Source organism: Candoia aspera, chromosome 1, assembly GCF_035149785.1.
Source record: "Candoia aspera isolate rCanAsp1 chromosome 1, rCanAsp1.hap2, whole genome shotgun sequence".
Taxonomy (NCBI): domain Eukaryota; kingdom Metazoa; phylum Chordata; class Lepidosauria; order Squamata; family Boidae; genus Candoia; species Candoia aspera.
In genome coordinates this window covers 300,133,635-300,160,212 of record NC_086153.1, presented here as the reverse complement: position 1 = coordinate 300,160,212, position 26,578 = coordinate 300,133,635, and the positions used below count along the sequence as shown (strand labels likewise).

The 26,578-nt window shown below is 38.8% G+C and overlaps 1 protein-coding gene across 1 annotated transcript in view; it reads left to right on the top strand.

The window, feature by feature from the left end:
• Nucleotides 1-22,427, top strand: part of LOC134488005 (stonin-2-like) — a 54,411-nt gene extending 31,984 nt beyond the window's left edge. The window contains exons 3-4 of the mRNA XM_063290186.1: nucleotides 8,145-8,347; nucleotides 18,114-22,427. Of these exons, the coding sequence (XP_063146256.1) occupies nucleotides 8,145-8,347; nucleotides 18,114-18,197 (287 nt within the window). The 3' untranslated portion in view covers nucleotides 18,198-22,427. The remainder of the gene's footprint in view (nucleotides 1-8,144; nucleotides 8,348-18,113) is intronic.
• The last annotated feature ends 4,151 nt before the right edge of the window (nucleotides 22,428-26,578 follow it).

Below are 26,578 nucleotides of genomic sequence, written 5' to 3'. Positions count from 1 at the left end.
AGTCACCAATAAATGTAGATATTGTCCTTTCTCTCATCAGAGAAGTCAGTTTGTCCATCTCAACAAGTTCTATCAATTTCACCAACCATTCCTCCATGATGGGTAATGCCAAATCTTTCCATCCTTGTGCATATAATAATCTCACTACAGTATTCATATATTGAAATAATCTTCCATGGCTAACCCTAATCCTAACCATGTATCCATCAATTCTAAAAGGAAAAGTTCTGGCTTCAACTGAATAGTAATTTTTAAAATCATCCCTATACAATGTATGTATTTGAATCCATTTTTTTTTAGCTTTTTTACATGTCCACCTAGCATGATAAAATGTCCCTTCATGTTGTTCACATTTCCAACATACATTTGAAGTGCCTTTATACATTCTAGACAATTTCTCTGGTATCATGTACCAATGATACATCATTTTATAAAAATTCTTTTTAAGATCATAACATAATATAAATTTCAACTCTTTTAACCACATATTTTCCCATTGATCCATCTGTATATTATAACTAAAATTCTTAGCCCACTTTATCATACATTCTTTAATCTGTTCTTCCTCTGTTTCAAATTTCAACAAAAGTTTATACATTTTAGCAATTACATGTTCATCATAGGTACACAATTGTACTTCAATTTCTGTCTTACTTTGCTCCATACCATTGTCTTTTTATCCATTTTGTATCTTTCTGATAACTGTAAATGGGAAAACCAGTGACAACTATATCCTTCTGCCATTAGTTGCTCTCTTGATTTAATTTTATATGCCCCTTGATGATTTTCCAATAATTCCTGGTATGTTAACCATTTGTCTTTGCCTGCTGTTTCTCTTCTATGGAATGTTTCTTGTGCTAAGATCCACAAAGGTGTTTTTGGGCACAGCCTGGGTTTATATCTATTCCATATTCTCAATATGGCATGTCTAATAAAATGGTTTTTAAAATCTACATTAATTTTAACTTTATTGTACCATAAGTATCCATGCCACAGATGTAGTCTTCATGCAGGTGTAAAACAAACTGCCCAGCTACTCTAGAGGTAAACCACATACCTGTTTTCACATTTCCCCAGTTATAACATTTATCTTTTTTCAACATTCTCACAGCATTTGTACTTCATTTTCATCCTTTTTATTGGTCACTAACATTCATTTCTACTCTGTATAACTCCCATAAAATTCTGCTTCCAGCATTCCCTCACTCAGTTTCTTCCCAAATAATTTCATCACTTTTATTTTAATTCCATTTACTCCAATCGAAACCCCTTGTTTAGCCCTTTTCACTCACTGCCAAAACAATTTTTATTTCCCTCAAAATTGTTCTGCGTTTTGTCTCTTCTTTTCATACTGGATATTTCTTGCTTTGGTTACATTTAAAACAATATATGGAATAAATATAGGAAGGCCTCTCAAAATATAAATCAACCTTGCAGTTATATTTATCTTAATCACAGTTATATTACCCCACATATTCAAAAGAAATTCTAGATAAACTGTCTAGATCTTTCATGTGTATCAAAATAGATGTCAGCCCTTTAAGGTAGACCCTTTGACAGGAAGCCAAAGTCATGGCTAATACTACTTTTACTATATAGTAACAATCCTGCAAATCTGAGTGTGCTTCCCCACTCCTTCCCTTTGTCTTCATGAGAACTAGGGAGGATCTGGTTTGAGATGTTTTCTTAGGTTACAGTTCTGCCCAGGACTCAGGTTTCTTTTATCTGACCATTGTCTTGATTGTGGCTCTTCCTCCTGTTCCTCAGGGTTATTCTCACAGCCTATTACAGCTCATTACATTAGGGGATAACTTCAAACTGCCAGGTGAGAAGGACTCCTGGAAATTGTAGTATTGAAATGAAGTTAAAATATAAACTAAGCCCCTATTCCTTTACAGTTTTCTAGAGTGTTACCCAACGGCATTACGTCTGATTTATTCTATTTTATAGAGTATCCAGAAAGCATTTCAAACTCAAATATTAATGAAATAGCATTAGAAATTTCTGATCTATCTATAAAATATAAAATATCACCATACAATATAATCAAGCTCTGCTTCCTCTACCTATCAATTCCATTGATATTTTCAAAATGTCTCAAGTATGGGATTCTAAAATAGATTAAGAAGAAAAGAAAGAAAGCAGCCTTAAATTAAGCCAGAGGAGACACACCTTCACAGATAACCATGATTTAAAGGCTTTATAAATCATGTAAATCCAAAACATAAACCTGAGAAAAAGCAAAAAAGATAAAAATTCAAAATTGGCAGTAAACCATATCAAATTTTTTTTCAGTATCCAAAGAAATCATACTTGGTGTCCATTACATATTTTGATTTAAAGCAAGAACTTCAGTTAAAAACTCTATTATCTCCAGAAACTTGATGGCCCTCTATAAAACCAGTCTGAGTTTGGTACACTATAACTGGAAGAATATCACATAACCTGCAGCCAAAGTAGCTGTTAAAATCTTAGCACCCTCATTTATCAATGAAACAGGTCTGTAGTTCAGAATATATAGTAGACTCCTTGCCCAGCCTCCAGATAGCTTTCAGCTTCCACATGGATAATATCAGGACAAAGATAGCCAGGAGCCTGATAATGTATTGACCTTTCTTCTTTTGAGCAATATTCTTCATGTTATTAATCATTTTTATTTTGTTATAAAATCAAGGAAAAACTTAATATGATGCTTTTTCCCTTCAATTCCAACCACTAAGCAGGCCTCTTTCAGGATTTTATTCTTCATAGCAAATCTAACAAGGCTTATTAGCTGTACAAAAAGGAGAAGCTGTAACACAGTGAGCCTTCTAAATATGTAGTTGATAATCTGCCAGCAAAACCAGTACTTTCTGAATTAAAACTTCAGTGAAAGGAACCAGCTGGCCTTTCTCACATGCAGAATAGCTCAGCAAGTGTGAGATTCCAGAGTTGTTATTTTGCTGTGAATCTTTTGTAACTCAGCTATTAATGTATTCACTGGCTTCCCATGATCTTCCACCCAAGATACTCTCTTCTCAGCTGCACTCCTTCTGGAATTTTTAGTACTAACAGTATCTTTTATTGGTTTTAACTCTTCTCTAATCTTGAGAACAACTACCGCATCTTTCTCAGCAGCTGCCAACACTCTGGCTTCATTAGAAGCATTTCAGAGACTGCTGATAATTGCCACACTATAGCACCATCTTGTCTGGACATGCCTGATCTGTTGAGTGCAGAGTCAGTTCCTTTTGTCCATTGGATTTGTTGCTGTAGCATACAAAAAGACTAGACTGCTTGGCCCAGGCAGTTGAGGGTTTAGGATGTTTTTCAGTTGAAGGCCCATGAGCATCTTCTGTAAAATTGGACAGTGAAGAGGAAATTTATTGAAATGTCGCTACTACCCTTGCTTAGGAAAACTTTTCTATGTCCCATTGTTGTCAGTGAATCACAGCTAGTTCTAATTAACACATTAAAAATCATTAACAAAATGGTTTTTCTCATACTGGAAAGCATTCCTCTTTGCATCAGACATGAACAGCAGCTGAGGTGTAAGGTAACAGAGGAGTCTGTTTTTTTTCCCTTTTTTCCTATAAAAAAGGAAGACTAAATCATGTTCCAGAATTGATATATTTTGAGAAAGTTTTCCAAGATGGTATTAGCAGTGCTAAACAGTATTTCATGAAACTGAAAATTTCTGAAATGTATCTAGTTAAGATCTCAGAAACTGCAAGGGGTTGATCAGGCAAGTCAGAAGGTAGAATCTGAGCTCCTCATAACCCTAATCATTAGAAGGGGCATAACTTGCATGGACAATACTTAAATATGTTTTCAAAAGATGTGTATCCCACTTAACAGTATAAAAGCTTCCAAATATTGAAATATTATTCACATAAATTTCTATATATTATATTTATATCCTGTCACAATCAGAACTGGCTTTCAGTGGTTAACATACAAACAAAATTAAAACATCTGTGATAAAAATTAAAATAAAAATTAGAAACAATTAAAACAAACTCAAGTCTTATTAGACTAGCCTAAATTGGGACTGGGTAGTTTATAGATCAATGATTTGTAGGAACTCAACCATTGGTTTATTGTGGTTTACTTGTTTGAACATAGCATGTTTTAAGAATATAGCGACTGTATTTGGCAGCCCAGGTTTGGGGGTTAGGGTTTTGGGGAAGCCCAGTCATCCAGTCAGAAATATCTTGAAAAGCAATAAATGTAGCCATAAAAACAGATCCATTGGTTTAAAAAATATAAGGAAAACAGACAAAATAGAAATACCAATAAAAGTATTTTGGAAAGTTAGTAAAAACAATTAGAGCAACAGACTTCGGAGAATCTAGTGATTTCTGACCAAGGGAAAAATTCCAGTGTTGGGTGGGTATGTTTTGCTTTCAGGTGTCTTGAAAAGCAAAAGAAAAGATTAGAATCACCCTGCCAAATCATGGAGAACACTTTATATAGTTTTTTACACTTCTGCTTAGTTCTTACTCCTCAGCAGGTAACAATACCTTGGGTGGTTTAAAAACACTGAACCATAGTTAGACTTGGGTTATAATCAGATGGAAAACAACTACGAAATCCTGAGGTGTGGACTAGACTGGTAATTTGAAAAAGCATCTTGAAAAAAGATAATAGGAAACTACTTTCATATTGTTGCTAATCTATGAATCTAATCACTAGGAGTCTACTTTGAATTGAGGGAGACTATACTTTTTAGTTCTCAGTGAGGTGATGAACCTGTGTCTGATTACAGATGGAAGCTCAAAATTAAAAGCTTTGACATCCAAGAAAGCTCCAGATATAGAAAACTAGATGGACTATGTTGGGTTTTTAAAACAGAAAAATATTCAATCACAGCTACCTCCATCTACAATTTGAAATGATTCAACCCAGTAATAGATTTTTGTTACCTTGATGTAGGTAACATTAGGGTTCTTGGCACTAAAAGTATTTGCTTGCTTATGTATTTATATATTTATTAACTATCTCAATCCAGAGGCTTTAGGTAACTGCACCAACTTGCAGACTGGATTCCCATATGAATGTAAACAAATGAAACCAATGAACCAATGAAAGTAGTCACAATATAATTCTATGCATCAGTACTCCAGAACTATTGCATATAAATGATAGGGTAGTGCCTTGTAATCAATGGAGGTTCATATGACCTTGGCATAACTAAATTTTACTTTTAACTTGGGCCTTGGTAAGCTGATTTTGTGATGCATGGAAATACCCACTGTCCTTCCTGAATACAAGGCAAGTGTTGTAACATTGCAGCTGTCTTTTGTTGTGTTCAAGGAGCAGCTGTTAAGATTTTTTTTAAAAAAAATGTTGGGCCAGTTTGAGTTGTAAGATCAAAACAGCTACGCTGAATTCCACTGAAGAGCATTTCTTTTACAGTATCATTACAACAGCGGCTTGGTGACTTCTGTTGTGTGTTTCTCCATAAACAACTTCTTGATGCTGGCTGATAAATAATGAGCCTTGTTCACAGGCTGTGAGGAGTCTCAATCCCATCTGCATATGATTCATTGCTTCAGCACAAGGGGGTGTTTTGGTTAGCCAGCATCAAGTGGAATGAAGAGTGGTAAGAAAATATTGATTCATGGAATGTTTTTCTTCCTAGTCTGAAAACAGGCCAGCACATATTGGGTAAGAGCAGACTTAAATCACAGCTTTGGATCTGTACACTGTAGAAAACTGGAATTTAATCAAACATCCCTTTCTCAGTGTGCATTGTATGAAAACTGCTACAGTTTTAAAATAAATCCCCTGCGAATCTCGTATGGATTATACACATGCACACAACCAGAAAACAGGTTTTGTTCTTATGTCTCACTGACTCATAATATCTTTGGTTTGTGGCTTTGCATATTGCTCGAACCTAGCCAGAATGTTTTGTCAACTGTGATTTATGATGCAATGTGTTTTGAGAACCAAGTCAATTGTAGCTTCTTCAGTAATTCATGGATAAACAAACCATGGTTTTTAGTGCAATTCATGATCCCAGTTACAGAGAAAGATAGAAAGAGACACTCATAAATTAGACAGCTACTCCCAAATAATGTCCCAAATGGAGTGAACAGTTTTGATTCCATATCTCAGATGCCCTCCAGAACACTGAATGACATTTGCTCCTCAAACATTCTTTACTCCTACTCTAGATGGTGGTAAGTGCGACCATGACAATGTCTTTTAAACAATGATAAAAAATTATCCTGATTATGCTTCTAAAGCAGAGATAATCAACCTTTTTTGTTGTTGAGTGCTTCATGGCATTCAGAATAATCAGTCTGTATACCACTCATCTGTTGGCTGAAGCAAGTAGTGAGCAGGTTAAGAGTCAAAAACAGGTAGGATTCATCATTCTCTCATTCTGTCACCCCCTTTGCCCTTCTCTCTCTCCTCTCTTTTGACACTCTCTTGTGTCTCCTTCTATCCAGCAAACTGCTGCTGAACAGACTGACTGTTCATGCCAGAAGTCTGAACTGATTGCTTACAGAGAACTTTTGAAATTACAAAAGAGCCATACTACTGTCCTTCCATATTTTAAACAAACATCTGCTTAATCTATATCATAAAATACCCAAATGTCAAAGAAGAAAAAGAAAACTTCTACTTGCATGCATACATTAGCTATCATAGTTAGATTCAGCTTGGTGGTAGATGTCATTTCGTTGGTGTCTTATATGAAAGGCAAAATAAACCATGTTTTATATCCATGGGAATAATTCAAAAAGCTAATCTTGGTGTATGTCATCTGATTGCCCAAGGTCATTTGGTAATTTCACGGCTGTGGCAAGATTTGGATGGGAGACTCCAAATACAGAACTCACATATTTAAGCACAATGCTACTCCAGCTTTTGTATATCTGAGGTTCATGCCATCGGTGATTCCTGTGACATTGTAAGAGGGCACACTTAGATTCAGGTATTTGGGGCAAAAGGTTGCACAAACATGTTCCACACTATTCATTGCTGTTTAATATCCAGTGTATCACAGCTTTGCTTTAGAACTGATACTCTCTCAGACTAATTATATGTTTAATAAATTACATTAATAGAACATTTCTGAATGGGAGTAAACTAGGTATGCATCTGGAGCTTCATGGGAAGAGCAGCTGAGGAATACATTTAGTAAAAAAAACAGATGGGGAAAAAGTTAAGTATAATTTATTTCCCCCTTTTGATGTTGGCTTTTCATTACAAAATATATCCTTGATATTTTCTTATGAACAATTACATGTGATAAGTCAGAACTTTCTTTTACACCTTGCTCAAGTGCAGCCTTAGAAAAAATTAGGTGATATATTTGTTCCTGAACTTTTCACATGAGGACAGTACATGATTCAAAATGATTATCAGTGGTCATCAGCCAAGAACAATGAGATGTGCCAATTTCTCTATATAATCATGCCTCAGTCCTCTACATTTTAAAAGGACTGGGCTTTCCTACCTCCTCTGGATTGGGCATTTTAATGGACCACGTTTGTGTCTGCCCGCATTTGATTATACTTTTCTAAATTGACATGGGTCTGCCAGCCACAGATGTGGAATTGTGAACATTTGTAGCATGCATCAGCCTTAACTTCTATCATATATGATGTCAAATGATAATTCTGCGTGAAAGAAGTCCAACCTTTAGCCAGCATTAGCTGACAGTTTTTCAAGCATTCTTCCAGGATTCATTGTGATATATTCATACTCAAAAATTCATAAGGAATGTCAGAAGGACTCTTTGGGAGTTGTGCTTCAGTATTTTAAAACAAGTGTGGGCAGTGTGGCTTTCCAGCTTCCAGTGTGGCTTTCCAGCTTCAGTTAACTAATTTTGCCAGTGGTAATGGATTAAGGAAGCTGCAGTTCAGTTCTCTCTACAGAGGTTCTAGAATTAGACCGAGTATGTGTACTAGTAATATTCTAGTGAAGCTTTATTTAATGTCTGTGTATTGTCAAGTTTATTTGATTAAAAAAAATAAGTTGAGTGTCCCCATATCTTATGTCAGAAATGTCGACATAGAATTCTAACCCAACCATTTGAGTACTTCCATGGCTTTCCTTTGGTATTCTGTTTTTGAAAGGTCTTTCTCAGCCTTTACCAAGATTCCATGCTGGTGTTTCATTTGCTATATTCTTTCATTTCTTGTTAGTTGCAGGTCATCCTCATTGCTTCTTTTGCCACCTGGAGCTTGGCTCAGACCAGGAAGTGCCTTCTCGTTTTGTCCACTACGTGGATGTCGACTTTGATATGCCAACCAGTTCAGCATCCAAGGCTGCCATTCGGTCCATCTCTGTGGAAGGCAAGACGGACGTGAGGAAGTGGGTGAATTATGCAGCGCATTACAGTTATAAGGTATAGTTGAATAACTGATAACACACGTGCGTGCGCGCACACGCACACAGACACATTTTTTTCTTCCAGAGTTGGAGTGGCTTGGAGGAACTTGTGGGTTTGTTTATTTTTGCATACAAATAAAACTTTTGATAGCATGCCTTCTGGTAGAATCACTAATTTACGAACAGTCAGATCTATGTTATCTGATATAAATTGCCTGCAGTAAATTAATGGTACATTCTCCAGCTTTTTGACAGAATATATATTGCATGGAAAAGCCCCAGGCTCAGACCCTGACCTCTCAAATTAAATGATCTCATATAATAAAAGTCAGAAGGATTTTTTCCTGGGCCCCAGGAAAACCACTTTTAATTACAATGGAACAACAGTGTGTGCAATACTTACCTTTTCAGTACGGTCTCTTAGATTATCATAGAATGGGAAGGAACCTCAGAGGTCCTGTAGTCCAACCCACTTGTCAGAACAAGATCTATTGAATTATTCACTCTCATAGGTTATAACACCTGCGCAGAGCCACAGTTGGACACGTATAGGCATATAACATTATTTGGGAAAGGCCGTACTCCCCTGTGTAACTAGACATGACTCCAGCTGAACACCTTCAGTTTGGTTTGGTTTGGACTGTCCCAGTGTTTAGCATCTTCATGCTCTATCTAATCCTTCTTTATCAAACCCTTCCCTATTTTTTCCTTCATAACTTTTTAAAACATTCTTTAATATTCTCTCCATTCTCTTTCAAAACTCCTTATCATCCTTTCTAATTTAATTTCCTATAGTTAAACTTCAGTTTTTAACCTTGAAACTTTCTCTGTACTTACCAATGTCTTTTTTTTTTGCCCAAACACTAAACCACTCCTGTTTTTACCTCCACCTTGAATATTTTGTTAGCCCTTTCTTGACCCTCTTATTGCTTTACAGGTAACCTAGACTTTTATTAATTTAATCCCCACCACCACTGTCCCCCAAGTCACTTGTTTTGTTTCTTCCAGTTGCTTCTTTCAAGCATCTGAGCTGAGGTCAATTGCTCACAGTAGGACAACAATAGTTCATCTCCTCTTACAATTCTATTCTTTTCTTGAGCCTTCACCCTTCTCCTGAAGGCCTCTGTGGGAACTTCCCTGTGGGTGCACATAGGAATCTTGCTGGCCTTCTTCTCCCAGCCTTCCTAGATCTTGTTCAGCTGTTTTCCAGCTCTTCTTTTCTCTGTCCCTGGCAGCTGTTAGGATGCTTGCCTCTGCATAACAAAGGGATGAGGAAAATTACAAGACTGCCTCCCCCCACTTCTTTTTAAGGTCAGCTTCGCCTGGAATTTCTGAGTCATTCAGTTTGTTGGATTGCTGATTGTAGCTTCTGAGCTCCTGTCTTGCCTACATGCACCCATACAGCTCACCTTCCTCAGCTCACCACTTCCTCCTCTTTCTCCTTGGAATGTCTTCTGAGTCTTGAAGCACTTAATTTCTACAGGCTTTGTGACTCCTGGTCTTCTTTTCTCCTTTTTTTCTCTCTCCAGTTTGCCATTGTGAAGTTCCCGTAAACGCCAGTCTCTTCTCTGACCAACTGCTCTCCCTATTTAATACTGTTCAGCTCTAAGTCCCTACTTCCAGAAAACTCTTTGTCTACATACTGCCGGACATGCATTCCTGTGGGAGACACTAACTGGTGGCTTAAAGGCTTTGGTGAGAGGCAGGTAGATCTGCCATCTCAACTGGTTTGTTTTAGGTCTTCTGGTTTTGTGATATTGATTGCTTTCGTCTTTCCCATTTGTAGAAGGGATGTGGCTCACACTTACAGATTTGCAGAACATATACTTTCATGCCTCTAGAGGGTCTTGCTATCACCACTTATTTTACTTTTTAGTAGTTCTACTCATGTACTAATTTAGTGTTTTATTGTTTTGCCTCTGTGGCCCTATAGATTTTTCATATATGTATGTTATGTCATACCCTCCTCCTCCAAGGTGTAATTTCATTCCATTATCTAGATTACTGGCTCCTAGTTACATATTCCCATGTCAAACTTTTTCACCACATAGCTCAAGTCCTTCTGCACCTGGTTCTCTGGATCAATTATAAGAAGTCTCCAAATAGATACCATCAGGGGAGCCACTACCATACTACTGCCATGATTCCATATGCTTCAGGTGCTTGTACACAAGTTTTTCTCTATAACGAGCCAGAGCTCTTGTTTTTCCCCAGCTACTGAATCATATTAAGTTACAATTTCAGTTGTTTGCTTCACCAAACTGGTCTTGTTCCTCTGTTTGTTCATTTGAACGTTAAGAAGCTCCTTTCCTTTTTTCCATTGTGCATTAAGAAATTCCCTCCACTGGTGGCAGAGAGCAGAAACCTCACTGAAGACATTCCCTTTGTGCAGCCTTTGCCAATGCATGTCCTCACCATCATCCATATCTGGATGGGTAGCCCACCTCTAGGGCCTCTGTATCCTGGGTGCTTGGCTTTATGACACATCAACAAACTTAAGATTCTTGTAGTTTGGAAGGTCCTGGAACTGGCTCTGTGGTCAGACAGTCCATATTATATTGCACCATTCTGCAATAATCTAATGCATAAACAAAAATGTAGCACAAAATTTTTCCCTCTTTTAAATCGTAAATTAAAGATTGGGTGGTTTTTTTCCCCAAAAAGAAAGTACTTTTTATTGATCCATTTTCAAACAGATATACATAAAATAATGCAAAATAGAAATGAACAACTTACCATACACAAAAACAAGAGGAAAGAAGAACATTACACAACAAGAAAGTACATAAAAAGAACAACAAAAACAAAAACACCCTGTAATTACAACTATATCCCAAGTACACCAGATGTTGTTAGTCTTTAAAAGGAAAAACTAAACTTTCAATGTTGGTCAAGCCTGTCTAATTTTTTTTCCCAAGGGGAGAGAGAATGTGATATTATCTGATTAACCGAATGTATAATTTTTTCAAAAACTGCTAAATCACAGATCTCTGAAATCCAATCCTTTATATATGGAATTACAGTATTTTTCCATCTCCTAAGGATTATTCTTTTGCTACTGTTAGAGCATTAAAACATCATCTTTGTTCTGAATGTGTTAAATTCCAAGTCATTGGCATATAATTCAGAACAATATGTTGTTGTTTATTCGTTTAGTCGCTTCCGACTCTTCGTGACTTCATGGACCAGCCCACGCCAGAGCTTCCTGTCGGTCGTCAACACCCCCAGCTCCCCCAGGGATGAGTCCGTCACCTCTAGAATATCATCCATCCATCTTGCCCTTGGTCGGCCCCTCTTCCTTTTGCCCTCCATCTTCTCCAGGGTGTCCTGTCTTCTCATTATGTGGCCAAAGTATTTCAGTTTTGCCTTTAATATCATTCCCTCAAGTGAGCAGTCTGGCTTTATTTCCTGGAGGATGGACTGGTTGGATCTTCGTGCAGTCCAAGGCACTCTCAGAATTTTCCTCCAACACCACAGTTCAAAAGCATCTATCTTCCTTCTCTCAGCCTTCCTTATGGTCCAGCTCTCGCAGCCATATGTTACTACGGGGAACACCATTGCTTTAACTATGCGGGCCTTTGTTGTCAGTGTGATGTCTCTGCTCTTAACTATTTTATCGAGATTTGTCATTGCTCTTCTCCCAAGGATTAAGCGTCTTCTGATTTCCTGACTGCAGTCAGCATCTGCAGTAATCTTTGCACCTAGGAATACAAAGTCTTTCACTGCTTCTACATTTTCTCCCTCTATTTGCCAGTTATCAATCAAGCTGGTTGCCATAATCTTGGTTTTTTTGAGGTTTAGCTGCAAACCAGCTTTTGCACTTTCTTCTTTCACCTTCATCATAAGGCTCCTCAGTTCCTCTTCACTTTCAGCCATCAAAGTGGTATCATCTGCATATCTGAGATTGTTAATGTTTCTTCCAGAGATTTTAACTCCAGCCTTGGATTCCTCAAGCCCAGCTTGTCGCATGATGTGTTCTGCATACAAGTTGAATAGGTAGGGTGAGAGTATACAGCCCTGCCGTACGCCTTTCCCAATCTTAAACCAGTCCGTTGTTCCGTGGTCTGTTCTTACTGTTGCTACTTGGTCGTTATACAGATTCTTCAGGAGGCATACAAGATGACTTGGTATCCCCATACCACTAAGAACTTGCCACAATTTGTTATGGTCCACACAGTCAAAGGCTTTAGAATAGTCAATAAAACAGAAATAGATGTTTTTCTGAAACTCCCTGGCTTTTTCCATTATCCAGCGGATATTGGCAATTTGGTCTCTAGTTCCTCTGCCTTTTCTAAACCCAGCTTGTACATCTGGCAATTCTCGCTCCATGAACTGCTGAAGCCTACCTTGCAGGATCTTGAGCATTACCTTACTGGCATGTGAAATGAGTGCCACTGTTCGATAGTTTGAACATTCTTTAGTGTTTCCCTTTTTTGGTATGGGGATATAAGTTGATTTTTTCCAGTCTGATGGCCATTCTTGTGTTTTCCAAATTTGCTGGCATATAGCATGCATTACCTTGACAGCATCATCTTGCAAGATTTTGAACAGTTCAGCTGGGATGCCGTCATCTCCTGCTGCCTTGTTATTAGCAATGCTTCTTAAGGCCCACTCAACCTCACTCTTCAGGATGTCTGGCTCTAGCTCACTGACCACACCGTCAGAGCTATCCCCGATATTGTTATCCTTCCTATACAGGTCTTCTGTATATTCTTGCCACCTTTTCTTGATCTCTTCTTCTTCTGTTAGGTCCTTGCCATCTTTGTTTTTGATCATACCCATTTTTGCCTGGAATTTACCTCCAATGTTTCTAATTTTCTGGAAGAGGTCTCTTGTCCTTCCTATTCTATTGCCTTCTTCCACTTCCGCGCATTGCTGCTTTAAAAATAATTCCTTATCTCTTCTGGCTAACCTCTGGAATTTTGCATTTAATTGGGCATATTTCCCCCTATCACTGTTGCCTTTTGCTTTCCTTCTTTCTTGGGCTACTTCTAGTGTCTCAGCAGACAGCCATTTTGCCTTCTTGGTTTTCTCTTTCTTTGGGATGTATTTTGTTGCCGCCTCCTGAACAATGCTGCCAACTTCTGTCCAGAGTTCTTCCGGGACCCTATCTACTAAGTCCAGTCCCTTAAATCGATTCTTCACCTCCACTGCATATTCCTTAGGAATATTAGTGAGCTCATATCTAGCTGATCTGTGGGTCTTCCCTAATCTCTTTAGTCTGATCCTAAATTGTGCAAGAAGAAGTTCGTGATCGGAACTACAGTCAGCTCCAGGCCTTGTTTTTACTGACTGTACAGATGTCCGCCACCTTTGGCTGCAAAGGATGTAATCAATCTGATTTCGGTGTTGTCCATCTGGTGAAGTCCATGTATAAAGCCATCTCTTAGGTTGTTGGAAGAGAGTGTTTGTTATGCAGAGTGAGTTGTCTTGGCAAAATTCTATCAGCCTATGTCCTGCTTCGTTTTGTTCTCCCAGGCCATGCTTACCTGTAATTCCAGGTGTCATTTGACTGCCCACCTTAGCATTCCAGTCTCCTGTGATGAAAATAACATCTCTTTTAGGCGTGTTGTCCAGTAGGTGCTGCAGATCCTCATAGAACTGCTCTACTTCAGCTTCTTCAGCATTTGTGGTTGGGGCGTATATTTGGATCACTGTGATGTTAGATGGCTTGCCCTGAATTCGAATTGAGATCATTCTGTCGTTTTTTGGGTTGTATCCAAGCACTGCTTTAGCCACTTTACTATTAATTATGAAGGCTACTCCATTTCTTCTGTGGTCCTCTTGTCCACAGTAGTAGATCTGGTGGTCATTTGACATGAAGTGGCCCATTCCAGTCCATTTCAGTTCACTGACGCCCAGAATGTCTATCTTTAATCTTGACATCTCACTAATAACCACATCCAATTTGCCCTGGCTCATAGATCTTACATTCCAGGTTCCAATGGTGTGTTGATCCTTAGAACATCGGATTCGCCGTTCACCACCAGCACCGTCGGCCGCTAGCCGTCCTTTCGGCTTTGAGCTAGCTGCGTCATCACGTCTGGGGCTAGTTGAGCTCATCCTCTGTTCCTCCCCGGTAGCATTTTGACCATCTTCCGACCTGGGGGTCTCATCTTCCGATGGTATACCTACATATCTCTGGTTGTACTGATCCATTTAGTTTTCACGGCAAGAATACTGAGGTGGGTTGCCATTACCTTCCCCAGGGATCGCATTTAGTCTGACCTCTCTGTCATGACCTTCCCGTCTTGGGTGGCCCTTCACGGTTTAGCTCATGGCATCATTGAGGTGCTCAAGCTCCAGCACCACGACAAGGTAACGATCCTTTGCTGAAGTCAGAACAATATACATGTCTTTAAAAACCAGTTTTCTCAATAATTCTATCAATGTATTGTAAAACATTACACCAAAGGGGGTGTAAGGATCTGTTACCCCATCTTTAGCCAAGTAATCCATACACCTGAATGCTACAACATCCTTATCAACCAACTCAGAGGAATAAGAAAAACCACACACAAATAGAAACTACACCCATTGGCAATGGCTCTCATCAAATTCCCTTGAGCTAACTCCAAAGCCAATTAGCTTCCATCACAGGACAACTGGCACCAACCTGCTTGCATCACAGAACAACTGACTGCCTGTTATTTTGCAACAGAATGGAATAGACCCCCATTCGCCCGCTGAAACCTTTTATTTTCCTAGGAATTGACTCAGGTTTTACATGTGCATGTTTTATAGCCCATTGCTTTGTTCACCAGAGTCCTGACAAATATCAACATGGATTTAACCATCTGCTTTCTTGGTGGCCTTTTCAACAACGGTTGTGTTATTGTCCTGCCTTGCCTGTCAGTTGTACCTTCTAAACTAACCCAACTCTTCTCCATCCATCAGGGACAAATCTTCCATGCTGACTTCAATTCCCTCTGCATTACAGCTTGGAAAATTCCATTCCACCGCCCCTTTAGACAAGATACAGCAGGTTAGGCTAGTTTCTCAGGCGCTACAAGGGGGTTCTCCTAGATCCACAGTGTTTGCAAAGCCCTTCATGGCATAGGGCCTGGCTTTCTGAGGAATTCCTTTCTGCTATTGTTTCTGCCAGTAAGATTGAACAGAGAGGGTGTGCTTCAGGTCCAATCTATTAAGCAATGCCATCTAATGGAACCTAGTATAGAGAGCCATGGAATGGACTTGAATGGAATTTTCAGAAGCTGTTACAGAAACAACAAGGACAGAAGCATTCCTTGAATCCTGGAAAGGAGATACTGTTAGGAAGAGACTCAGGCTGGCTCCTCCCCAAATCAACAGGTTATAAGAGGGAGGGAAAGTAAAACACAGGCAGACTTGCAAGATTCTCTTACTATAACCTCTATCAACAAAGTGTAGTTCTAATTTTCCCATGGAGTCAGTTTCCTGACCTGGTCTACCTCATTGGGCTGACACCTAGGAGGTGTGCCTTCTCTGTTGAGCCACCTGCCCACTGGAATAGTATTCCTCTGGAGGTTCAAACAGCCCTGACCCTCCACCTTCTCCATCACTATAGTTTGGCCCTATTCCCACAGAGATGTAATCTTTGAAAGGGTCTCATCTTTTCTTTGGTCAACTTGCTGTTTTTTAATAAGCCTTGAAGACTTGGCTGTTTCCCCAGCCTCTGAGTTAGGTTAAGTATGCATCAGCCTGAAAAAAGTTATATTCAGTGTTTGTGCTATGTCCGTTCCTCCTGGCTATGTCCGTCTTTTTTGTTGTTGTTGTTGAGTTAATATATTGGATTTTGTTTTTAATCTGTACCCTGCTGTGAGCTGGCTGTCCTTACAAATTTAAATTATAAATGAATAAAAATAAATACATGTTGGCCGTTCATTTATATTTGAAACTGCTAGCTTTAGCTCTCTCTTCATTAAAGAGCGTCATCTCATGTTTTTTTTTTCCTTCCTCAGGCAGTACTTCTCTTTCTAGTCTGCTAATGAAGTATTTTATGAGTGGTCCAGCAAGTTTCCATCCAACATTCCCACCACTTGTGGCCTATAGCCTTGCCCTTGTTCTCTCTGCATTTTAACAATTAAATTCTTTTGGCCTGTGTCTCCTGTCCCAATTCATCTCCTCTCATGGAAGATAGCTTTCTGGTAGCCAAGACGTTGGCTCATTGGCTGAAGAACTGTGTCTCTTATATCCTCCCTTCTTCATTTTTATAGGAACAAAGTAGCCTGCCCAGATATTTCCTTTCTTCCAAAATCAGTCTCAGCCTTCCATCATATTGCCTATTGTTTTTTCCCAAACCCCAAAGCACCACTGAAAACACGGCAGCATTCTTTGAATGTTCATTGCACTTTTGTTTTTTTTTATCTGAATTAGACAGCACCATTGCACAAGAATCAGTGTTTGTTCCTGGCCTTCTGAGGTCCATCTAAAGAGCTTGGTCCTCCCCCTCCCCAGCCCCCAGAGTTTATCCTAAAGAATAGCAACTATCAATCTTTGCCACAAGTTGGCCAAATAGCTGGGTTCCTTTCTGATCATATGCTCAGTTCACAAGAGCAACAGCAGCATTGGGAGCCTCCTTCTGGGGTTTTCCCCTACTGGAGCTTTGACAACCATGTGGGTTGTCCTCCACCTTCATCTATCACTATAGTTTGGATCCACTCCCACAGAGATGTAATTTTTGGAAGGGTCATCTTCTCTTTATGGGACGCGGTGGCGCTGCGGGTTAAACCGCTGAGCTGCCGATCGGAAGGTCGGCGGTTCGAAACCGTGCGGCGGGGTGTGCTCCCGTTGCTAGTCCCAGCTCCTGCTCACCTAGCAGTTCGAAAACATGCAAATGTGAGTAGATCAATAGGTACCGCTTCGGCGGGAAGGTAACGGCGTTCCATGTCATGCTGGCCACATGACCCGGAAAATGTCTATGGACAACGCCGGCTCTAAGGCTTAGAAACGGAGATGAGCACCGCCCCCTAGAGTCGGACATGACTGGACTTTACGTCAAGGGAAATCTTTACCTTTACCTTTACCATCTTCTCTTTGGTCATCCTATGAACCAGACATCCACTAGGTAAGAAGCTTGTTGCTTACCCAAATGAATCACAACTAGTCACCTGCAATTTTTGAGTGGTCATCTGTGAATTCACACAGCCCACCCTCCCATTTGCTTGGTCTCAAGTGACCTCATTGTTCTTTCAGATCCACTGTATTGGTCTTAGGAACTGAGTGAGTTTGAGAGGAGCCATGCTTGCTTGTACAGTGTGCATAGGGGGTGAGACTCCACTCAGTAATTATCACAATTATGTAAACTGTAGAAGATTCTAGATGGGGTTCTTCACATTTTACATCTGTTTGGAGTCACAAATCACCACTCAGAGAACTGAAGCTACAGATAAGTATGCCTTGCTCAGTATAATTTTGTATGTTCATAAATCTGATGAAGAGAAAGAAAAAGTATATTACATATACCAGCTTTTTTTTTTTTGTTCCCCCACTTATTTTATATAGGGTTTGGGGGATTCCTCCCCCTCAAATTTATATACCCACCAAGTTTGGAGAACTTTTCCATCCTCCGATGGACTACCACAGCACTACTTCAGTGCTTCCCATGTCAGTAGTGTGGAAGGAGCCTGCTTTTGCTGGAGTCTGTTCTGCACAGTAGTGTGGAAGGAGCCTGTCATCTGTCGGCCAGAGGACTACTGCCTATCCTTGCTTTGGAGCAAGTTCTTGAATGAAACACTACAAAACAGAAGTTAGGTAGCCTTTCACTGTTTTCCATAAAATTTCCAGCTTCCTTTTCTTTTCAGGTGGGAATAGAGAGGAAAAAAAGCTTGAATCCAGATATCTTGGGAGAAGACACTGACAATGCCAAGGAATGTGCTGTACAGTGAAAGAAAGAAGTAGCAGCTGTTGTCTGAAAACACTAAATGCAACAGGATTTGAAGAAAAGGAACACTGCCTCACGTCAGTAGTCAGATGAACCAGGAAGTATTTGGAGTGTCATTTCCCTCTCTTAAGCAAATTCTTTTGAGATTTGTTTGCAGCAGCTTAGTATTTTGGGTAGAATTACACTAAATATATAGGCTTGCAGTGCACTCAAGCCTGTCTCCATCTGTTCCAGTATTCTTTCTATAGCAAAATATCAGTATTTTGTCAGCTATAGCTATCATAATCCTAGTCTGGTTAAGTATTTTCCAACCATACACTTGACATTTCCTGATGACTGGTAATTCAGTCCTCAGTAGAGTTCTTCCAGGTGGTCTGCAACAACCCCGGGAGGGGGGGGGAAATGGAGGCATAGAAGAGACGCCAGATATTCCCTGTTTTCTGTCATGCCTGTGGCTCACAATGAGAAATTGTAAACAACCTTTCCTCTCCGCTAGGTAGATAGAGCCACTGGGAATTCCAAATGAAAGACACTTGAACTAACCTTTCCTATATGCCATCTTTAAGCCAGAATATTTAATACTGTATACTTCCCTGGGTAATGAGAAATCTTTTATGCATTTAATTAGATACCAGGGTTATTCTTTAGACATGATTTAGTTATAGCTACCAGTTGGAAGGGACTAGGTGACTTTTGGATCATTCTTTCCTGGGAAGATAGTGAGGGAAAACAGATTTAATCTCAGCTAGATGTTTAGCTGGACTGGTTACCATTTGTTTCCGAAGTCACTACTACTTTAATATACTACAGTTTAAGTTTTGATGGGGTTGGTGGAAAGTTGCTTAATTTTTTGTAAATGCTGACAATGCTACTTTCAAATTCTGTCCAACATTACCTTTTATTTTAGAAATACTGCAAAGTAATAATTTTCTGTGTTCCTAGGTAATTATTGTTATTACTTTATACAAGATAGACATAGTGGCAGCACAGAGAAGGTTTTTATGAATTCTTGAGTCCATACAGTCTTTTTCAAAAAGACGAAAACTTGACTTTTTGAGAGTCTCAGCTTATAATTGTTCTTTAAGAATCAAGTTTCTAGTTCACAAGGTTCTGGGAATATTCTTAAAAATGTCTGGGCATATATCTGAAGAACATTCTGTGGCTAGATATTGGGGTTTCTGCGCTCTGCATATCCTTTTTTATCCTCCCTATGGTAAAAAAAAGTAAAGTTACCAATCATTATAGGGGTTGTAGTCCACCATACTGGGAGGAGCACCAGATTGGTGAACAGCAAATATAATCTATATTCTGGCTTTTTGTCAAGCAGAATTTGGAGTACTTTTGAATGCGTGTTGATATGTCTGTATGAGTACACAGAATCCTGTTGGGCCTCTTGCCTCTGAAGATGCCAGCCACAGTTGCTGGCAAAATGTCAGGAAATCTGTTGTCTAGACCATGGTCACTCAACCCTGAAGCCCAATACTGCCCAACAGATACTGGCTGTGAAAGTCTACATACAGAATCCTGTCTAGAATATTCTTCTGGCATTGTAATAAGTCCCAGCTTTAAGTAAATTATTAGGGCGAAACCAGATGAAATGAAGTTTTACATATCTTGTCTTATAGAACATATTATTCAAGAAAACAGGGTTTAACTCCTGTTCCCCTGGAATTTTCTGGTTATGATGAAATCAGTGTCCAAGATTGTTACTTTTATAAGGAGTGGAAGCTGTCATTGGTACCAGTGGCAGATTTACTCATCGGCCAACAGCAATTTCAATAGAAGAGAATATATGTAGCTCAGAGTGGAACTGTGGAGTCCTTGGTGTTCTCTGAGTCTGGTTGTTTGGTTGCAGACATTTCATTATCCAACTAGGTAACATCATCAGTGCGAGTAAGTGTGGGGTTTACTCCCTGTTTATGTCCAGTAGCTTGGCCTGCCAGTTTTAGTGGGGGTGTAATTTTTTCCTGGTAGTTTCTTGATTAGGGTATTGTTTTCTGCTTGATTGTTTGCCTGCTGTTAATCGCTGCTTATCTGGGTGTTGACTGTTGGAGAGGATGTGCCCTGGTCTTTCTGTTTCCTTCTTAGCTTTTTTATTGTCTCTTTTGAATGGTGTGTAAATATGATTTATTTCTATGTGTCTATTGAAGGCTGATTTGATTGAATGCCAAGTGTCCAGGAATTCCCTAGTGATTTTGGATTTAGTTTGGTCTAGGATGCTCGCAGCTTCCCTGTTGAAACTATGGTTGAGTCTGTCCGTATGCTGGGAGATTAAGGAGTTCTCATCGTGTCTTCTGACTGCTAGTTGGTGTTCATGGATGTGCTCTGCTAGTCTTTGCCTGTCTGTCCTCCATAGTGGTTGTTATAGTCCTTACACTGGGAAACTGTGAGCATCCTAGACCAAGCTAAATCCAAAAACATCTTCAGCAAAGAGGGTTTCTTGAATGACTGTCTGGAGGCACTTCATCCGTGTGTGCAAGCAACAAAGGTCAAAGAGAGAGCAATCGGTATCTGATGTACACTCCCTCCTTCAGACCTTGGACAGCACATGACAACATGCAAGCAAAGAACAAATTGAACAGGACTGGGGTTAGTACACAATCCTTCTTCACCCCATTGGAAATGGCAAATGCAGCTGACGTATCAGCATTGTAAAGGACCTGTCCTGTAATTATGTCATGGAATAAGGAATGAGGAGGAGGAGGAGGAGGAGGAGGAGGAAGGAAGGAGAAGGAAACCAAAAGACCAGAACACATCCTCTCCAGCAGCCAACACCCAGATAAGCAGGGATTTAACACCAGGCAAACAATGAAGCCGAAAACAATAGCCTGATCAAGGAACTACCAAGGAGAAAGCCACCCCCCCAACAAAGCTGACAGGGCAAGCAACTGTATATAAACAGGGAGCAAACCCCACACTTATTTGTACTGATGTTACCTAGCTGTGTAATGAAACATCTGCAAGCAAACAACCAACCTTTTTAAAATACCAATCATGCCTCTGCATTTGTAATTATATAGCATTTTCTGATTTGGGTATTCTGTAGGGCAAAAGAGTACAACAGGCTTTTGATTGGCACATTTCTGTTCTTTTCTCACTGCATCTAGAGAAGCCTCCCACACTTCTGCCTATGTCTCCTAGCTGCATTGAACTGAATGTTGTTCACTGGAGTTGGTTTGCACATTTAGTTGCAAATCATATTTATCAAGTATTTAAATATTAAGCAATGTTGTCTGAACCAGCCCTTCACTTCATTTAAAAGCTCCCTCAAAAATTTCTGATTACCTTTTTCAGGAAATACTAAAACATGAGCTTAAGTAGAAATCTTTAAAAATGCTTATTTCACATGCCCTGACATATGGGTATGGTAGAATATTCAGGAAGCCACTTTTCACCTAATCTCAGAGAAAATGATTTGGGGAAGAAGAATGGACATGGAGAAGATTATCTCTCTGTAATATAGAGCATGGCCCATGGAGAGTTTCAAATGTAAATATTAACGTATTTTGAATGGTACCCAGAAGATATTCATCCCCTGGCAACAAAGTTTAATGTGCTCTGAGCAGTCAGTCCCCTTCAGGATATATCCTTACGAAGACTGCACTAACAACAGTTTTAAGGTGTAAGGGAATACGTGATGATTAGCAAATAGCAGCCACTTCCTGTACTAATGACTAACAAGAGAGAGGGAACTGTAGAATTGAGAAGGAGAAGCTGATATTTGTGCCCTCACAAATGAACCATCGCTGTTGATTAATAACATCTGCCTTATGTAGATTCACTTTCAATTGACTTGTTGATATGCAGTCCATTGTTCCAGTGAATTGCAGATTGTAACATACCATCTCATTTAAGTCCTCCATATGGGCAAAATCTTTCTATGGTGTTGCCAGCTTTGTAATGGGAATCCCATTAATTTATTGTGACAATAAATGTTACCTAACATAAAGCAACCCCAAAGCCCTTAAAGACTTGTGAGGATAAATAAAAGGGCTTGCATTGCAATTATGTCATTGTTCAGTGCCTCCATACAGGTAAGTCATAACCTCTTGCACTAATGTGATTGTTGTTTTTTACATATTTTGTAATAGGTTTCTACCTTTTAATGTACTTTGAAAAAGTCTATACACTGGCTAATTCTTTTTAAAAGTATTGTGACACTCCTCCATCCCATCAGAGAAATGCCATTTTGGAGTTTGGGAGGGACTGTTGAATAAATGCAAATGAAATTCCACATTCACAGCAGTCATGTCTTCCTTTTTACATTGTTGTTGCTGTTGTCTTCCTTTATATTCTTTATACAGTTCAAAAGGAAAAGATAATGTCATAATATACATTGTGACTTCTCTTAAAACATGAATGGTTCAGAGTTTCAAGATGGGTTAAAAAGGTGACTACATGGGTGTAATCTTGGCAACATCCAGAAGTGGTTTATCTTTGCCTTGTTCTGGATATTCTTTTAACTTTCCAGTCTAGTCTTTAGTCCTTGGATTTCCTGATGGTTCAAGTCCTAACCAGGTCCAGCCCTACTTTGGAAAGTATTACTATAGGGAATTCCTAAGGAAATTATCCAACAACCTGCATAAAATAGAATGTAGTATATTGGCAGCTTAAAAAAAAACAACTACATGGGACTTTCCAATAATTTTCCAACCAGTAAGTACTGAAAGTATAAAGGCGCTGACTTCATTTTCTTAATGATGTCATAATTTTTGCTATGCGCTTTTATAATCTGATGTAGTCAGAGCTGATGAGTCATTTAATCGCAAGGTACCTTGATCTAATCATTTTTTGGTATATGGAGTACTAATGCCTTGTTTTTAGGGAAAAGGGGGGATTTAATATCAGTCTTCATTGATGCCATTCACTTCCCTTGCATAGGTCCTGAAGGAAGAACACTATCAGACCAAAACTTTTGATCTCTTTACCATGGCAAAGTTGTTATTTAGCCCATTTTCATTGGGCAATCTGTATTTTTAGATCACAACTCCCACTGCTCAAGTATTGTGGTCCAAACTATTAGCAAAGTGTTAGAGTGCCTATTCCTCTGATCCAGAATACATTCAGTATCTCAGGGTAGAAAGAACATGGGAACTTCAAAAACTCATCAGCTGTGATTGGGAATCTTCCCCACTATGCTCCTATGTCCTCCTGCCCTGGATGCTGGCTGATAATGCCAGGAAAGATTGATGAAATCCAACAATGCCAAATATAAGCTTTCCACACACCATTGTGTATTACAGGGCCACCTGTCCTTTTGCTAATGTCAAAGCAAAGCACATTTCCTGTAAGGAGCTTGCAGGCTGGATAAAAAATTTCCCTGGGCAATATTTGCTCATCTCTCATAAGAGATTCCCTATACCAGGTCTGTAGAGCTGCTGCCAGTCAGTGTTTATAGCACTGAAGTAGACAGGCTTCATTGCCTGACCCACTTATAGTCAGCTAACTTTGCTCTGCATCCCGGTAGCAGTTAATTTTAATAAATGGGACATCCTTTACTAATGATTAGAATTATAATTATATGCCAGAAGGAGAGCATTTTACTATATGGGATGGGCTCTGACAGCTCTGATCAAGTATGTGCAACACCTGATCAATGTAACAAGAAAAAAGATTGAAATTCATTATATATCTACTTTCACAAAGACATCAATTAATAAGAAAAAAAAAAACTAACCCTAATGCAGGTGAATTTAGAAATGCATTTGTTTCTAAAATATACATAAATAAAACAAAATACACCAATTATAGATTTTATTTTCTATAATGTCCAGTTCTTAATACTTCGGTAACAATTTGGCACAAGAGTGGTGCCAAAGAAAGAAAGAAAGGAAGGAACCTCGTATATATGTGCAGATTCTGACTGAAAAGACACATCATTTCATCTTTTTAAATAGATTTTATTACTGTTACCCCAGGAACATTAGAATTTCGCAACATTTGACACTTTCTTGGGTTGTTTCGGTTTAATTCCAAAATGAAGGATCGTTGAGATATAACTTCTCCCCTTCTTACTTAATTTTTCCCCTTTGAGAAACTTTGTCGCCATCTTGTGGTTTGATGTTGGTAGTGTAATTCAAATACCAGGGGGTGGGGGGGAATCTAGCAACACAAGTCCAATTATAATAAAAAATACAAAATTTGAATATTTTTATAATATGAGAGGATGCATACAGATTGTTTTAAAAATAAACATTAACTTACAAACAAACATATTGGTGGTTGGTTTCACACACTGCCAGATAACAGTCTGGAGAGTAAGAAAATTGAAAAAAGACAAACCAATAAAAGCAGAAGGTAACCAGTCACAAAATAAACTTTCATCAGGTATTGGGTCAAAATGAATCTTAGCTATCTACATATATTGTGCATAGATCATTATTTCTGCAAACCATATGAAAAAAATAAGTATGCTATTACTGGCATCAGTGTCTCAAGAGGCCAATATCCATTATCAATAATATGCAAACATTGATACGAACTGTTCTTTAATCATCCTTTCTGTTGCATTGTTGTAAATTAGGAAAGCAATTATACACTGTACAAATAGATAATTCCAAATCTGTTTATATTCTTTTGTCCTTCTGGTATTTTTCTCCTTTTAGGATGCAATTCACATGGCACAGTTTGCTTTTATTGTCTAATACTGACACCAACCCTTGGCAAAATGTTAACAAAAGAAGCTTGGTTGCCCTGCAATGACTGTTTATCAAAGCAATTGAGAAAAAAATGGGGGAAACCTAACCAGGGGTGGGGTGGGGAACAAGTGGCTTTCTAGAAGCTGTTAGATTCTGACTCCCTTCATGCCCAAGTAGTGCGCATGCTGATTGGGACCAAGTGGAGATGGCATCCAACAATATTTGCAGGGGTACAAGTTTCCCACAGGTGGTCTAGTAGCAGGTCTAAAGCAAGTTAGTAGCTTTGGTTGGGCGAAGAGGAGAATAACGGAATTGCCAGTGTGGATTGTCAGTTCAGAGGAGAAAATATTGGCATAGTTTATGGTGGTGATGGTAAGGCAGTGGTATCAGGCATGCCATTAAGGCTACAGCAAATATAAGGTCCATGAGGAATTTTTTAAGGCTTGATTTAATCAACTTATTTTGAGGTCCTGTTGATGCTATGAGAAAGATTTAAATATGACCAATGAGATTTCACGTATCTGTATGCCCCTTAATGGACTTTTGCTGACATCAGGCCTGAAATGATGAGGCTTTATGGATTTGTGTATAGATAAGAGATGGGATATGGGAAGAAGAGATCATTTGTTGTATTTTAAGAGAAGGTGCTAAGTTACTAAATTTGTTTATGCTTGTGATAAAGGTGGGAAGTCACTTCTTTATATATTTTTCTTTTTCTTTATTCTTTCTTTTCTGCACCTTCTATTTTTTCTTTTTATTCTATTTTTAGTTTTTACTGCTATAATTGTAATCTTTAATAAAATTACTATGTAAAAAAGATTGCACATATTTAGATCAAGCTTTTGAAAATTTATAGTGTTGTAAGTATAAATAAAAATTGGCATCTCTGTATGACTTCATATTGTTTTACAATATAAAAAGCTTACATAACGAAGTATCTGACTTTGTAGGCTAGAATTTAAGCTTTATTCAATCCAAAATAGATACTTTATATAAGTTCAAAACACTACTATTCATTCCATAATAACAGAACCATTAATATAGTCAAGTTTGCCATTGTTTCTTCCAGTTTGTATTCAATTTTTTTTAGAATCATAGAATGTTAGGATTGGAAATTATTTTAGGGATGACCTAGTCCAACTTTCTCCCTTGTGTAGGAATCCACTACCTTTTTAAAATTTATTTTTAAAATAGTGAAATGACCACCATCATCATCCACTACTAGATCATCTACCATCTTCCAAGTCAGTTGGTTCCATCACTGAACAGCTCTTCTCATTAGGATCTTTTTTCTTGATGATCAACTGAAACCTATTTTCTTGTAATTTAAACTCACTTTTTTTTGCCCAGTCTTCTGGAACAACTTTGAACAATTGCCCCATCATTTATGTAACAATTATGTAACTGGAAAGCCAGTTTGGTCTAGTGTTTAAGGCTCCAGGAGACTGAGACCATGGGTGACCTTGGGCCAGTCACTCTCTCTCAGCCCAACTCACCTCACAGGGTGGCTGTTGTGGGGAAAATAGGAGGAGGAAGGAGTATTAGGTATGTTCACCGCCTTGAATTATTTATAAAAATAATAAAGGTGGGATAATAAATAAAAATAAACAACCATTCAGATTCTTGAAGACAACTGTCAGATCTTCCTGCAGTCTTGTCTTCTTTAGGGTAAACATACCCAGTACCTCCACACAGTTTTTTGCTCCAAGCCCCTAAGCACCTTGACTGCTCTCCTCTGGACATGCTC